At 50.3% G+C, this 13497-nt stretch overlaps 1 protein-coding gene across 1 annotated transcript; it reads right to left on the bottom strand.

Moving 5' to 3' along the window:
• Positions 1-37: 37 nt before the first annotated feature.
• Positions 38-11981, bottom strand: LOC137675094 (phosphatidylinositol 3,4,5-trisphosphate 5-phosphatase 1-like). The gene is made up of 8 exons (XM_068420999.1): positions 11958-11981; positions 9379-9529; positions 7078-7249; positions 5669-5809; positions 1361-1448; positions 521-601; positions 277-348; positions 38-76 (listed from the first exon to the last, which is right to left on the bottom strand). Exons 1-8 carry the CDS (start codon positions 11979-11981, stop codon positions 38-40), a joined length of 768 nt encoding a protein of 255 aa, XP_068277100.1.
• Between the last annotated feature and the right edge of the window lie 1516 nt (positions 11982-13497).

Genomic DNA, 13497 nt, shown 5'->3' on the forward strand with positions numbered 1-13497 from the left:
CTATTGGAAAACAGAGAGATTTTTCATAAGCCATCTTCTACACTTTGGTCACGTGTATTACAAATGCAACGCTTGCCTGAATTCAGGGACACATATCGTCGTTATGCCAATGCCACTAGACACCTCTTAAGCATTTGCATGGTGCTAAACAGCATCCAGGAATAGCTGTTATCTCTGTGGCACCACAGCGAAGTTCCCAAGAGCTGAGATACCGACATAAATCTGCATCACTGTCCTTGCACATTGTGACCAGCATTGTTAAAGTAGTACATTTACCTCAAAAGTGACAGGGGGGATAAGGGAGCGTCGGTGCGTTGAATCAGGACCTTCAATCAACAGTGTTTTCACCTGTAAAAGAATTTACGTGTACCAAATTGTATTTGGTGATTCTACACTACATCAAGAGTAATGAAGTCAGAGCAAAGAAATCTCACTGTAGCAGAGGATTGCACTGATGATGAACAAGAGCATAACCAGGGGCAAAAGATGACAAGAATATAAAATAGCTTTAGAACTCTACCTTTTCTTCAATGGAAGACAGCAAAGAAATCAGCTGGTTGAGTTTCAATACAATATTGACTGGACTAGCTTCACCGAGCATCTGACAACCACAACACAGAAAGAAAGAGAGAGAGATATGCATAATTACCAAACCCGCAGAGCGTGGCCTGGAAGCGCAGCAGTCTCGCCCCAGAACACCTCACACACCTCGCAAGGAGCAGCCCTCATGCCTCTGCTTCCCTAATCCATAACGGGCAGCACAAGAGCACGGAGTTTGGCTGAACATGAACAGGTATGGGAGGGTGGGAGGACAAATTTGCAAACCTTGTCCATAGGTTAGAGGCAGCTGGACATGCAAGGGAGTCAGCTTGCTGCTGGGGGACAGGTTGGCATGGCCAGGTCCAGGGCTCAACATACAGAAGTCCTGGACTTTTGGTTTTCTGGCTAGTGGCAGGGAGAAGGTGGTCATGGGACTTACTTAAGTGGGCTAGGGGAAGGAAGGATTTGGCAGTGAGACATCCTGGAGTGGAGTTTATGGAAAGAGAAATGTGCAGTCCCAGCGTACAGGCTGAGGGAGGATGGGGAGATGGAAGTCCTCGGGCAGGTCGCTGCACTTTCCTCTCGGGCAGGAAGGGAGAGCGGGCAGTGGGGACTATGGGATAAGTGAAACTGCGGGGACATAACTCACTGTGTGCCCTCTGCACTGCAGCCAGAGAGAGGCTAGAGAGAACAGAAGTGGTATCTGATCACCTGAATCCCACCAGTCACTGCTGGGCAACCAGAACCCTTCCCTCCCCGCGTGCCGACAGCCACCCGCACTCCCCTGTCTTCTCCTCTTCCCACCTTCCAGCCAACTTACTTGTGAGCGCTGATGGATACCAGGGTGCAGCTGCTGCTCAAACACCTTCTGGATGGATTCCAAAGACGGGAGAGTCCTGGAGGCTTCACTGGGAACAGAGACACGGCAGAGGTCTCAGGCTGCGGTCGGGTCCCTGGGTAGGTTAGCACTTGGTCTCTTTGGACAAAGCCACGCAGCAGACTATGGGCACACCTTCACACTAGGCCTGCTCTCACCATGGGTCATGCCCTGGTCCTCTGCTGCTCGCTGCCCTCTGAGCTGGTGGGATGATGATGAGAGCGTTTCTCAGCTGCCCCAGTGACACTGCCAATGAAGGCAGCTTAGAGTGAGGCAGCTGGCTTGGCCTTGCGATGGCTGAGGCATGGGCATGCTGGCTGTTCCCTGGGTTTGCTTTGGAGGTGGCAACTTCTTAAGTCTCCCTAGAAAGACGTCCCAGTCTGGGCCAAACCAGCATCAACCCAACTATGCCACCTCACAGGTTGAAGCGCACTCAGAAATCTCGAAGCCCTGCGAAGTCTGGTGCCTGTGAATGCCCCAGCGGCAGGAGCAGCTCGGTTTAGCACAGACCGTGCGCAGCTGCTGAGGCTGACATGGGACACGGGGCGAAAAGGAAACTAATTTTTAGATTTTTCAGCTCACACGACAAGAGGGGCCAGGCGCAGCGAGGGGGTGGAAGAGCCAGCCTTTAATCTCTTGAACGGGAACCGTTCGTGGGTCACAGCAAGATTCCTTCAGTGTTTCCCAATCAGATTCCACAGGATGCTCATTTGTCAAAATGCTGTTGCATGAATCTGGCACAGAAGCCGCGCTCCGATAACGACAAGACTTATCATGGAAAGAGCAGCCAGGGAGCGCAGGTCAAAAGGAAGGTGATGGCGGGGGAGCCGTCCTAGGATGCTCGCATTGTGCCTAGCCAATGGTGGATATTAATGATTTCCCTCACTTTCCTAAGTCTGAATGGACCGGATTTTACTCCCTGTTTGTTGGGGAAAGTGCTCCAAAGTGAAAGTATGCCTGGCTGAAGATTAGATGGATGAACCATGCATGCTTAACTGTCTAAATTAAGCACTCGCGTTTGAAATTTCAGTCTGAAAGACTTGCCATGGGGCACAGAGAAGTACAAGACACTTGTAGGAATCTGGATCTGCTACACTTAGTCCTCCAACACCACTATTCAGCTTTGGATCACCTAGGGCCAGCGTCACTGCAAATGGCTCTGGCCCCAAACCCCAGACTCCCACTGATTTCTGCAGCCATGGAGTCAGGCCCCAGGAGGCTGCAGGCAGTTACAGGAGCATTGGGTGAAGTCCGGTTTGAAAAGGATGAGAGGATATTTACTGTGGCCAAGAGTGCAGGACATTTAGGCCATCTCTCGAAAACACAGAGCAGCAGCTGTTTGAAGCAGTCCAGAAATGATGTCTCATGAGAAAACTGCCCTCTGTATACGGTACGGTGCGACATGTAGCATGCGTGTCAGGATGGGGGGAGAGCATCTGTGAGCATTCAAACTCAGCAAAACCACAAAGTGGTTTTAATTGCACTTATAACTCCTTTTGTTTTCTTCTCTTGATAGTATAAAGGAAATATATGTAGCGATCTTCACTGAAGTGTCAGAAACCCGTGTATCCACACACGATTGCACAAGGGCTGGTAGCACAAGCGCTTGAAAAGCTGCCTAAAAAGCTCCATATGGAAATTATCCAGTGAGGGAGAATTAACAGGAGCGTGCAGAGCAGTGATCGATGACCAAATGATGGCTTCAGACAGTAGCAGGCTGAACAGGCCACTGTTAGTGTTTTTCACATAAAGCTGGTGGGGAACTCTGAACAAAGTCCACTCACACAGGCAGTCCCTGCTCCTTGCTGCACTGGCACCAGGCTCTCCATGAGTCAGCTTTCCAGCCCCTGGAGATTCCCCTGACTAAGCAAACCCTTGTACACCATTTTCTTTTAGCACTGAATGCTTCACAAAAGTACCCACCAGCCTTACAAGTCCCTGTTTTGTTTCATTTTTAGGATACGAGCTGCCAAAGGGACAGCCTCTCCCAGGAGCGGTGGCCCCGTTGTCCCCCGGGCTCTGACAAGAAGATGTGCCCTGGCTGTCCTGACCCCCTTGGCCACAGCTAGCCCTAGAAGGTCGTAGCAGCTCCCAGCAGAGTTAAAACCAGCTTTTAGTGTCCCTAATGCACGTTGGGGCCTGGTCCTTGCTGAATTAGGGATCAGCGGTGAGGAGGGTGAGGGCAAGAGCTCAAGCTGCGCCAATTAACGTTTCTTCTTGTTGTTTGTTTGGTTTTTTTAACCCATCCTCAAATATTGTGAAAATAATGAAAGTGAACACTGTTAAGAAAAAGAGGACACAGGCACTGAGAAGCAGCCTGGGAATTACCTGTACACTCAGCTGGAATCCCTGCGCAGCTGACGAAAGCTGAGGTAAATAAAAACTAAATTTAGGTAACGCTGCTGATTAAATTTGAGTTCAGAAGTCTGATAAGGGAAGTAAGCTAAAACCCCAGACAACCTCAGAGATCAGATCATGACTGCAGAAAACAATAAGATACCCAAGCCAGCTGAAGCTAAGCAAATAGTTTGGTTGGATGGTAGAAATTCATGGGACAATTGGAATAGCAGGGGAGAGGTTCCTCAGAGAGGTCTGACTGAGCCTGAAAACAGCCTGCAGTTCTGGAGCCTCATGAAAAAATTGAGAAGGCAGCTCCATCTAACTGAAATAATGCAGGTATGGGGAGAAAATGCTGGGGAAGGGGGGGAAGAACTGCATGAGGACATACATTTCCATAGCCACATGCCTAGCAGAGGGCAGGCAGCTTGCCCTTTGCTGTGGTGCAGTGCCCCTGTGCTCAGCAGGCTTCTACCAGCAGCAGAACTCACCCAGCTCTGTTCTAGGATGATGCTTTACAAAGTCCAGTCACCAAAAAAACCTACAGAAAATCTGGGAATGTAAAAGATGTCCTGGCTCTTGGGAGGATTGTGGACCTGTTGCATCTCATTTCTTGCCATGCCACGTACATTTAGGAGGACTAGGGTTGTGAAACCCAGATAAGGTGAAGTAGAATAAGAAGTTGGAAGTGAAAAAAGCCAGCCATCATCAGAACAGCGGTACCGGAGATATTTTAGTAACACAAAACTCTCACTTGTGATTTCATTCGATTTTAGTTTCCATTGTTCAGGTTTATTCTTAGCCAGCCACCTGGGTCTCCCCCTCTGTGGGCGTAGAGAAGCAAAACCCTCAAGCAGGGCGCAGAAGAAGAAGAGCAGCTCTTTGCACACCCCATCCTCAGTCCTGCCAGGGGCTCGTCTGTGAGCGGCTGGCTCCTGGCAGGAGGAGCAGGGCTGCATATTCCTCCCCCTTTGCCTGGTAAGACGTGCACAGTGCCCACTGCTTAGAGGAGTAATCGTGGTCCCAAGCAGCTGAGCACCTCACTCACTCCCCGCCGGCCTTCCCTAAGTTACAGCTAAGCAAATCAGCAGCGTCCACCCCTCGTTTTAGCCCTTTCTTCTGCCTTGGTGAGCTCTAGGAGTACACCACCAGGCCAGCAGCACTGCCAGCCTCACTTCTACTTACACTGGGAAGAAGGATATTGCAAGCCACAAATACAAGTGTGGAAGTATGTGCCCTCTGCCAGAGAGAGCTCCGAGATCTCTGCAGAAGCGCAGGCTCATCTCCTCGTTTGCTCACAAGCAGCAAGAGGGGAAATCACATCCTGCCACCAGAGAAACAGGGAGCTCTGCAAGGTTTAATTCTCTAACGGAGTTTTCCTATATGGGACCTGGGAGGTCTATAAATAGGAAAGGTAACATTTGTAGAGTCTAGGCCTGTTTCTCTTTTCATTTGAGCTGGATTTTACTGACATCAGTGGAACCACTCCAGGTTCACAGCACATCAGCGGGAAGGAAAAGCGGTGTTTAAAACATAGCTATACACCAACATGTGCTTGTTTCCATAAACGACTCCTGCTTGACAATTCTGTGGGTGTCATTTATGACCAAATTATGCAGTTAATCGGTTAGTGCATTTTTTGCTTTGTTTCTTTCTAAACAAAGCATAAAAAAAATAATACTTCACTGACTGAAACCGCCTACAGGGAAACATCACTGTCAGAGCTATGTCTTTTATATAGATTTCACATCTTTGGACAAGAACCACAGGTCATGGGATCTAAACAGAACGTTTTTGAGGGAAAGTCAATTTCCTATGCCAGAAATGCAGGTTGTGAATGCATGCACACGGAAGCTGTTAGACTACAGCGTTACAGCATTATACTGTGATCTCTAAAAACCAGCCTCTAGTTACCTGAAGAGTCCTTTGCAGAGAAGTGTAAGTAGTTTCTTCAGCTGAGGAAGATTGCTTGAGCCAGTCTGCACCATCTCAAAGTCACTGATGATGTGAACTCGCAGGTAATCCTGGATGAGTTTAAGATGCTCGTCAGAGACACTGTGAAAGAAACAGACAGGTCAAAAGCCAGCTCTTCTCTCTGCCCCCAAATATCAGACAGCTTTATTATCTTTCTGAAACTTCCCCTGCCAGCACAGACAGAGGGGTGGCCATTTGTCTTGGATTTCAGTGTAAATATGCAGTTCTCAGAATTGGACCATGGATCCCCCACCACACTGCTGACACCTTCTCCTCTTCCTCCTTCCCCACCCCAAAGCCTCTCCTCCCTGACTGCTGAGCTACCAAGCCAAGGGAAGTCTTGTGATGCCTCGTTGTGACAAAGCCGTGGTGGGATCATGAGCCTTGGCATGTAAAGCCAGGCTGCTGTGATGTGAGGTTGCTAATAGTCAGCAGCTCAGGGGCTCTGGGGAGATGGAGACTCCCTTTCATCTCACCAAGTCCCACTTTGAAGGCTTTATTCCAACCAGTCCAAAACAGTCTTGGGGGGGGCTGAGACCACAGGGCTGTATGGGATGCTCCCCTCCTCCCTGCTCTGTGGTGCCTGGACTCCAGCACCCCAAGGAAGGATGAACAGGCAGACTGCATGTGCTGCCTTGTGCCCTGACAAATGCAGAAAGTCCCAGCTGGCTGCTTAGCAGATGAAATGGTCCAGGCAGCTGACCACAACTGGGTTTCTCCCAGTCAGCCAGCTGCTACTGGGCCACCACAACAGGACCTGTGCTGCCACACACAACCGCTGTCTGCTCACAGCCTCCCGCTGCCCTGCCAACAGGCGTGCCTTCTGATTTTATTGTTATTTTATTTTTAAACTTCACAGATCTGGTCATTAAATGTCACGTGGCTTCCTCAAAGGTGTCAGCGGAGGTCCAGGTTTGACACAGCTGGGACAACGTGAGTCAGACCTGTAGCTGGAGTAAATCAGTATGAGGTCCTGGAAATCCACACACCAGTTTATGCTTTTTGAGGACTGGTTGGTGCTTTCTGATGCACTCTGTAGTTTAGGCCCTCAGGTAATACCCTGAGTTCTCCCAGATATTATCATACTTTATATCAGAAAACTACCCCTCAGTGGAAAAAGTCTATTGGTGATTTTAATACTTCAGAAAAGTATTTTTTTCTAGATGACAACTAGACTGTAACAAGTAGCCAAAACCCTGCAGATCAGATTCTGTTCTTCATTTGGTAGTACAAACGAGGAGTAGTTTGGCTGACTCAAACAGGTCCTCAGCTGTCCCAAACAGAGCGCCCCAGAAGGCTCAGAGCTGGGCTGAAGGCTGATTCTCAGCCCCGTGACCTGCCATCCTCACCTGCTTGTGTCCTGGTACTGCAGTCGCTGGAGTAGTGTCTCAGAAAGGGACAGTTTATTAACGTCTGCCACCCTGGAGTTCTCAGGGAGAGAAGACACCTCCTTCATCTCGCTGCTCGGCAATGCCATGAGGAAGTTGCGTGGGGGCAGGATAGGAGGCGTGGGTACCAGGTCTGGCAAGGAGGAAGGGAAAGGCACAGTCATCCCAGCGCAGCACGATTGTACGATTCTGTGGCAGCCTGACCTCCTCCCCCTCACCCAGAGGCAGGGCAGAGTCTGCACCGCCGCGGTAGCCACTGCAGAAACCGTCCCTTCCGAAGGGCCTCTGATTTCAGAGCTGGAACGCTCAGGGCCTGCTGCTGGCCCAGCCCTGCTCTCAGGGGTGTCAGTGGTGTGGGTCCAGCGTGCTGAGCTGCCAGGCCTGGGCCTCGCGTGCAAGCAGCGTGTGCCTCTGCCTGGCAGCGTAACCTCATCCAGGGCAGTTTGGCTGTCCCATCTGCACAGCAGCTATGAAGGCTAATTAGTTACTTTGAATATAACGCTTCGAGAACATCGCGGCAGCTCATCCATATCGTTACCATTATCACGGAGATCTGCCACTGGGGCAGAACGGATGGAGGGGCGTGATGGAAGGAGCACCAGAAGCTGCTAATGGAAAGAAGTGAACAGCTAAAGTAACAGATGGAGAAAACAGACCCCATAATCCAGAGGGGCTGAGTATCCTGCCTTGTCTTGTGGGCATCAAGGTGGAAGCACAAAGGGTTTTCCTGCTCTGTCATCCTGCTGCTCAGCACACCTCCCTCTCCTGGGAGAATAGTGGGTTCATCTCCATTTACCCCAACCACGGCTGCCTTTCTTTTCATACCAATTGCTCCAACACTGTTACACCTGTCATTACGTAGCTGGTTGAGCTGTGAAGTTTTGTTTGGTTATTTCCTAATGGTGGAATTTTCCTTACAAAAAGATACCCAAAACTGATCCATTGCTCCTGGGCAGAAGCTGTGATTCACAGAGCCACCGCAGCACTGAGCAATGGCACAGCTGGGTGGTGCATCTGCAGGGTATCTGCGTGCTCATCTTCCACCTCTGCAATTCCACCTGTAAGATGGCCAGACATCTGTAGGCCCTACATGGCTCCAGCACGATGGCACCGAAGTGCCTTAACAAAATTAAATTCTGTATGTGAACAGCCCAGCCCCAGTGCTAATATCTCTTCATCTAAAGGCTCTTAGTCTTGGCTAGAACTTCATTCCCTGCTGCTCGCCTCTCTCTGTATTATTTTTGCTGTAGTTCCCTCCCCCGCCCTGGAGCTGGAGACTCAGTGCAGCTGGCCAAAAACCAGGAACATCTTTCCTGAGCAGCTTTGCAAAATTTTGTTCTGTTTCTTCGTAAGAATTGCATACCAAAATCTTCCAGCTCCTATCAGAGATCCATTGGATTGCATAAATGTACCCAGGCACATCAATCTGCTTTAGTGCACATGCCTGTCTGTCTGTCTGTGACAGGACTATGCCCTTCAGACAAGTTTTATTGTAATGCTCATCATTTCCCGACAGACGTCAGAAAGGACAGGAAGGATGGCTCTGTGGGCATGACCTTCCCCTGGGATTCAGGAGAACAATGACAGCTCCAAGGGATGATCCAGGAAAAATCCAAGGAACGATCCAAGCCCAGTGAGTATCAGGAACCCACAGTGCCATTTTGTATAAAACAGTTGGGATGGTGCCAATCACACCTCTTCATCATACATCTGCCTCCATGCATAGAGTGAGGCTGTCTGCCACTGAAGGATCTGTGCCCTCTGGTTATGACTGTTAGAAACGTCCTCTAGATCAGAGCAGATAAGGGGGCCTGAGTTTCAGGCGACCCAATACCCACTGCAGCTGTGTGGCACTGCAAGGAAATGTGCCCCAAGTCTCTAGGGGAGCATCTCTGCTGCTGAGACAGTGGCCCTACAGAGGTAGCGCAGGGAGTGGGGTGCAGAGACATGAGATGGCTGGACATAAACCACCTTGAGTCCAGATAAGGACAACAGATTAGTCAGCCCGGCACCTGATACAATATACTTGGGCAGAGAGTCTCAATGTATTCCCTCAGGTGAGCTAAAACGGTGCTCCAGATGTGGTACCGCCCCAGAGCCCTGACAACTCACTGCCTCAAGGTCTTGCCAGCTCAGATATCTCTATGCCCTGCTCCGTTTTATTGCATGACCTGCTCTAATCCCCCTGCCTGCACTGCATATCTCCAGTCCAGAGTAAGTGTCAAGGGTCTGCATCACCAAGTCACATCATGGGTTTCTTACCAGCATCCTCCTCCGCTTCATCTGCAGCCTCCTCTTCTTCCCGCGGCACTGGATATTTGAGGTGCCACACCAGACCCATGTTCTCCTTCTTGTAAAATTCTATCAGTTCCTCCAAGTTCTCAAAATACTTCACGGGAACTCCCTCTGATGCCTGAAACAAAACACAGAGGCTGTTATGGTCTGGGATTTCCTACCACAGAAACACTGCTCCTCACAGAAGGAAAAACAAAGTCAGAGAGAGAGAAAAACCCGCTACTGCTGTCCAGAGAAAGCCAGCCCAGCTCTCACTGCCCATCTGACCACGGGCTCTGTGCAGAACAGCTCCTGCAGTACAAACAGACACAGATACGTGCACATGTTCCAGGCAGTGTCAGCAAAAATGGCAACCTCAAAGGTTCGCTGAAGCCAAATGGAAGAGCTCTCTCATCTGATTCAGTGTGCTTGGCTTCGAAGCAAAAGGAAGACTTTAAAAACAACCAACTCTCCCGGATTAATTTTTGCATTCCCTCTTTTACTGAGCACAAAATCCCTGGACTATGTTACATTTTGCGGTATCCAGGAAGAATTTTTCTGTGAAATTGCAAGATAAACATGTCTAAATCTAGACGTTCGCATCCCTTCCAGGATTCAGAGGCTCAGAAGGAGGTTTAAATGAAACGAGCTAGCAAGGTACTGTCACGCAAAAAAAACCGCTGAGATGAAGATTTAGAAAGCTGAGGCTCAGGTCACAGCTAGGACCGTGAATGCAGCAGGCACGGCACCAAGCTTGCCAGCTGAATTTTAACTGTGACTAAACCTGTTTCTAGCACAGGTTTCTAATCTTGGGAAATGGATACTTGCAGAGGGCAAACGCAGGGATGAGGTTTTATCAATCAATCAGGTTGGAAGAGCCCTCTGGGATGATCGAGTCCAACCATTGCCCTGACACCAACATGTCAACTAGACCAGGGCACTAAGTGCCATGTCCAGTCTTTTCTTAAACACCTCCAGAGATGGTGACTCCACCACCTCCCTGGGCAGCCCCTTCCAATGTCTAATGACCCTTGCTGAGAAGAAATGCTTCCTAATGTCTCCAGAGGCAAAGATTCAGAGCAATTATACCCACGCATCGACATGAAAGGTAAATCTGCTGCATTCCCCAGGCAGGAACAGCTGCCACCCCTGCAGCCCTGCCCCGTTGTTTCAACCAAGGGCCCTACCAAGGACAGAGAAACGATTTGCCATGGCTCAGCACAGACCTCCTGACCAAAAGAAAGAGCTCTGAATTACTGCACTTAAGTACCATCCAAACCCAAGGCAACAGCAACACGTAACAGAAGCCCCGATCACTCCTGGACGAGAGGTTTTTCCCAGAGGAACCAACCCAAGAAGGTCCTGTCTGCTCCTGCAGCAAAATATCAAGGAGCAGGGGCAGAACGGCGCAGAGCTGATGTTTTCCAGCCCCACAGGACTGTTGTTCTTGACTGAAAAGAGCAACACTGGGCACTGTTCACACCCCGGGATACAGCAGCAGCAGGCAACCAAAAGGAAGCCCTGATCACCCTCACGGCAGGCTTGGCCTGCACTATTTTACACGCATAAAGCGAGGTTTTGCACAGGAAACAGGGTGAGTTAACATTTAATTTTAAATAACTGGTTATGCAGCCACACTGTAGACATTCTGCCTCTGACTAACAAGTAGGACGTTTTGATTTCTTTTTGGATTGCAATTATTGGCTGTGAAAATTAACACACACAAAGTTTTCATACAAGTTTGAACAAGCTTATTTACCTGCCGTTTGCGTTCGGCCAGTTTCTTATTATCTGTGAGCTTTTTTGTTTAAAAGGCAAACAAAGCAAACCCACGAGATTAAACAGGAGCAACGCTCGCAGAAACCACAGTAAGCAGAACAAGGTCTTCAGCGAGTCCTAGCAGCAAGATTTCTTTTTAATTTTCCTAAAGAATAAAATCTCAGGCCGGCAATTAGGACAGTGCTTCCAATACTGAACCACGTTTGAAGCCTCCAGTGCCCCCAGGCCTGCCATCAAAAATATCTTTCATTTTTAACTACACCTGCACATCTTTAAAGGCACAGCAAGACACGTTTTCATAACAAATACGTATGATGTTTCTGAGAGCTGTACAGCCTCCTTTCCTGTCTCCCAGGTGTTCCTGCATTTATCAAGATTTATTATTCTCGTACACTGGAAAACGCTGTGTTCAGCATGAAAGCGGTGCTTGGGCAAACACTGGATTATATTTTTGTGAGGCCAGAGGTGCTGAAACCAATCGCTGGTTTAAACTTCACAGGACCGTAACAGCGTAGGCCAGATCCTGCTCTGCTAGGGCAGCACAAACTCAGCATAACCTGGCTTCTGATTTATACCAATTAATGCAAATACTGCCTTGGTCCTCCCAGACTCTTCTGCTTCTACATGCTATGAAGGCTGGGAATCAGGGAAAACTGTCCAGGAAAAAAAGCACTCAGCTCTAATCCATCATGTGAAAGGATCCTGAAGTCACAGTGCTGCACTGGGGCAGACCTGGAAGAGTTCAGCCAGTTGCTTCCATGTTTCTCTGTTCATCCTCCCTGCAGTACCTTCCTCTGCTCCAAAATCCTCATTTTTGTGGTTATTTACACAGCCGTGCCCAGCAGCCCCCGTGGCAGCCCAAGTGTGCTGTCAGCCCACGGCGGTGTTCATCCTCTGGATTTAATCTGCCGGCACTGCCCACCGCCTGCAGCATCCATAGATGGGCTGGAGCTCATGAGAGACGAGGCTTGTGATGCTTTGCTTTGCCCTAAGATACCCCAAAAGGCACCTGGAAAAAGGCATCAGCCCCGTCAGAGTGCATGGCAGACCCTAAAACATGTCCAGGGTAAACAGCATGGTCAGGGTTTGCCCTCTGCACATCTTTGCAGGAGGAAAGCTTTGCCATCAGTGCTCTCTCCCACCTCTTGAATTACTGCAGCCTACCCGGCTGCTCCTCTTTCCAAAGTCATCTTCATACTCCTACTTCATTTTCCAAAGACCTCGCTGCCTGCCCGCTTCCACAAAACCCCCTGACTGATGACTGGCCCCGCAGCCCCCCATCCCATCCCCGCACAGCGTCCCTCCCACCCCCATGCCCAAACACTGTCTCCTCAGCCTTGTTTTGCCTCCCAGCTCCTGCTCTCCCAGGGCGGTGCAAGCAGGCGATTGCCCTGGCAGCTCCTTCCAGGCCAAACGGCGCCTTGATGCAAGGGGGAGGAAAGGCTGAATTAGCACTTTTTGCTGCCAAGGATAGTTCAGCCTCTGAAACCGTGCTGGTCTCTGTGGTAACCAGAAGCAGCATTTTGTAACAGGGCTCCTTCCTCTAACTCGTTGCACCGCATTTCAAGAGCGGGCTGAAGCCTGTGGGCCAGCTCACATTCCCCAGAGCGGCCATAAGAGCGAGAGCTGCAATAAGGAAATGGGGAACCAGCAGGGCCGGGAGCTCTGGCCAGCCATGGCCAAGCACAGAGGGAAGGATGGGGGAGCCTCAAAGCTCCAGCCAGCTGTGGCCAAGCACAGAGGGAAGGATGGGGGAGCCTCAAAGCTCTGACCAGCCACGGCCAAGCACAGAGGGAAGGATGGGGGAGCCTCAAAGCTCCGACCAGCCATGGCCAAGCACAGAGGGAAGGATGGGGGAGCCTCAAAGCTCTGACCAGCCATGGCCAAGCACAGAGGGAAGGATGGGGGAGCCTCAAAGCTCTGACCAGCCATGGCCAAGCACAGAGGGAAGGATGGGGGAGCCTCAAACCTGCTCAGCGCCCGCTCATGGGGCGCAGCTCCAGGGCCCTCCCCTGTGCCCAGAAAGCTGCGGCAGCGGCACCGCCTTGCCACACGTCACCTTTGCCACCGCGACAGCCTGGAAGCAAAGATCGCTGGATTATTCTCACTCGTTTTTCTTTTGTATTATAATTGTTATTATTTGCAAGGCCCTCGACAGAGGAAGCGTGCGGGAAGGGCTGTGCCCCTCCAGCACAAAGCAGTGCCCAACAACCCTCTCTGCCTGTTTGCCTGCACTATGAAATGAGCTCCTCTCTGTTCAAGGCACCCCCCGAATTTCCCCCCGAGAGAGCTGCTTTGCGCTGCCTCCCTCTGCACAGAGGCACAGCA

The sequence above is a fragment of the Nyctibius grandis genome, chromosome 32 (assembly GCF_013368605.1).
Source record: "Nyctibius grandis isolate bNycGra1 chromosome 32, bNycGra1.pri, whole genome shotgun sequence".
Classification (NCBI taxonomy): Eukaryota; Metazoa; Chordata; class Aves; order Nyctibiiformes; family Nyctibiidae; genus Nyctibius; species Nyctibius grandis.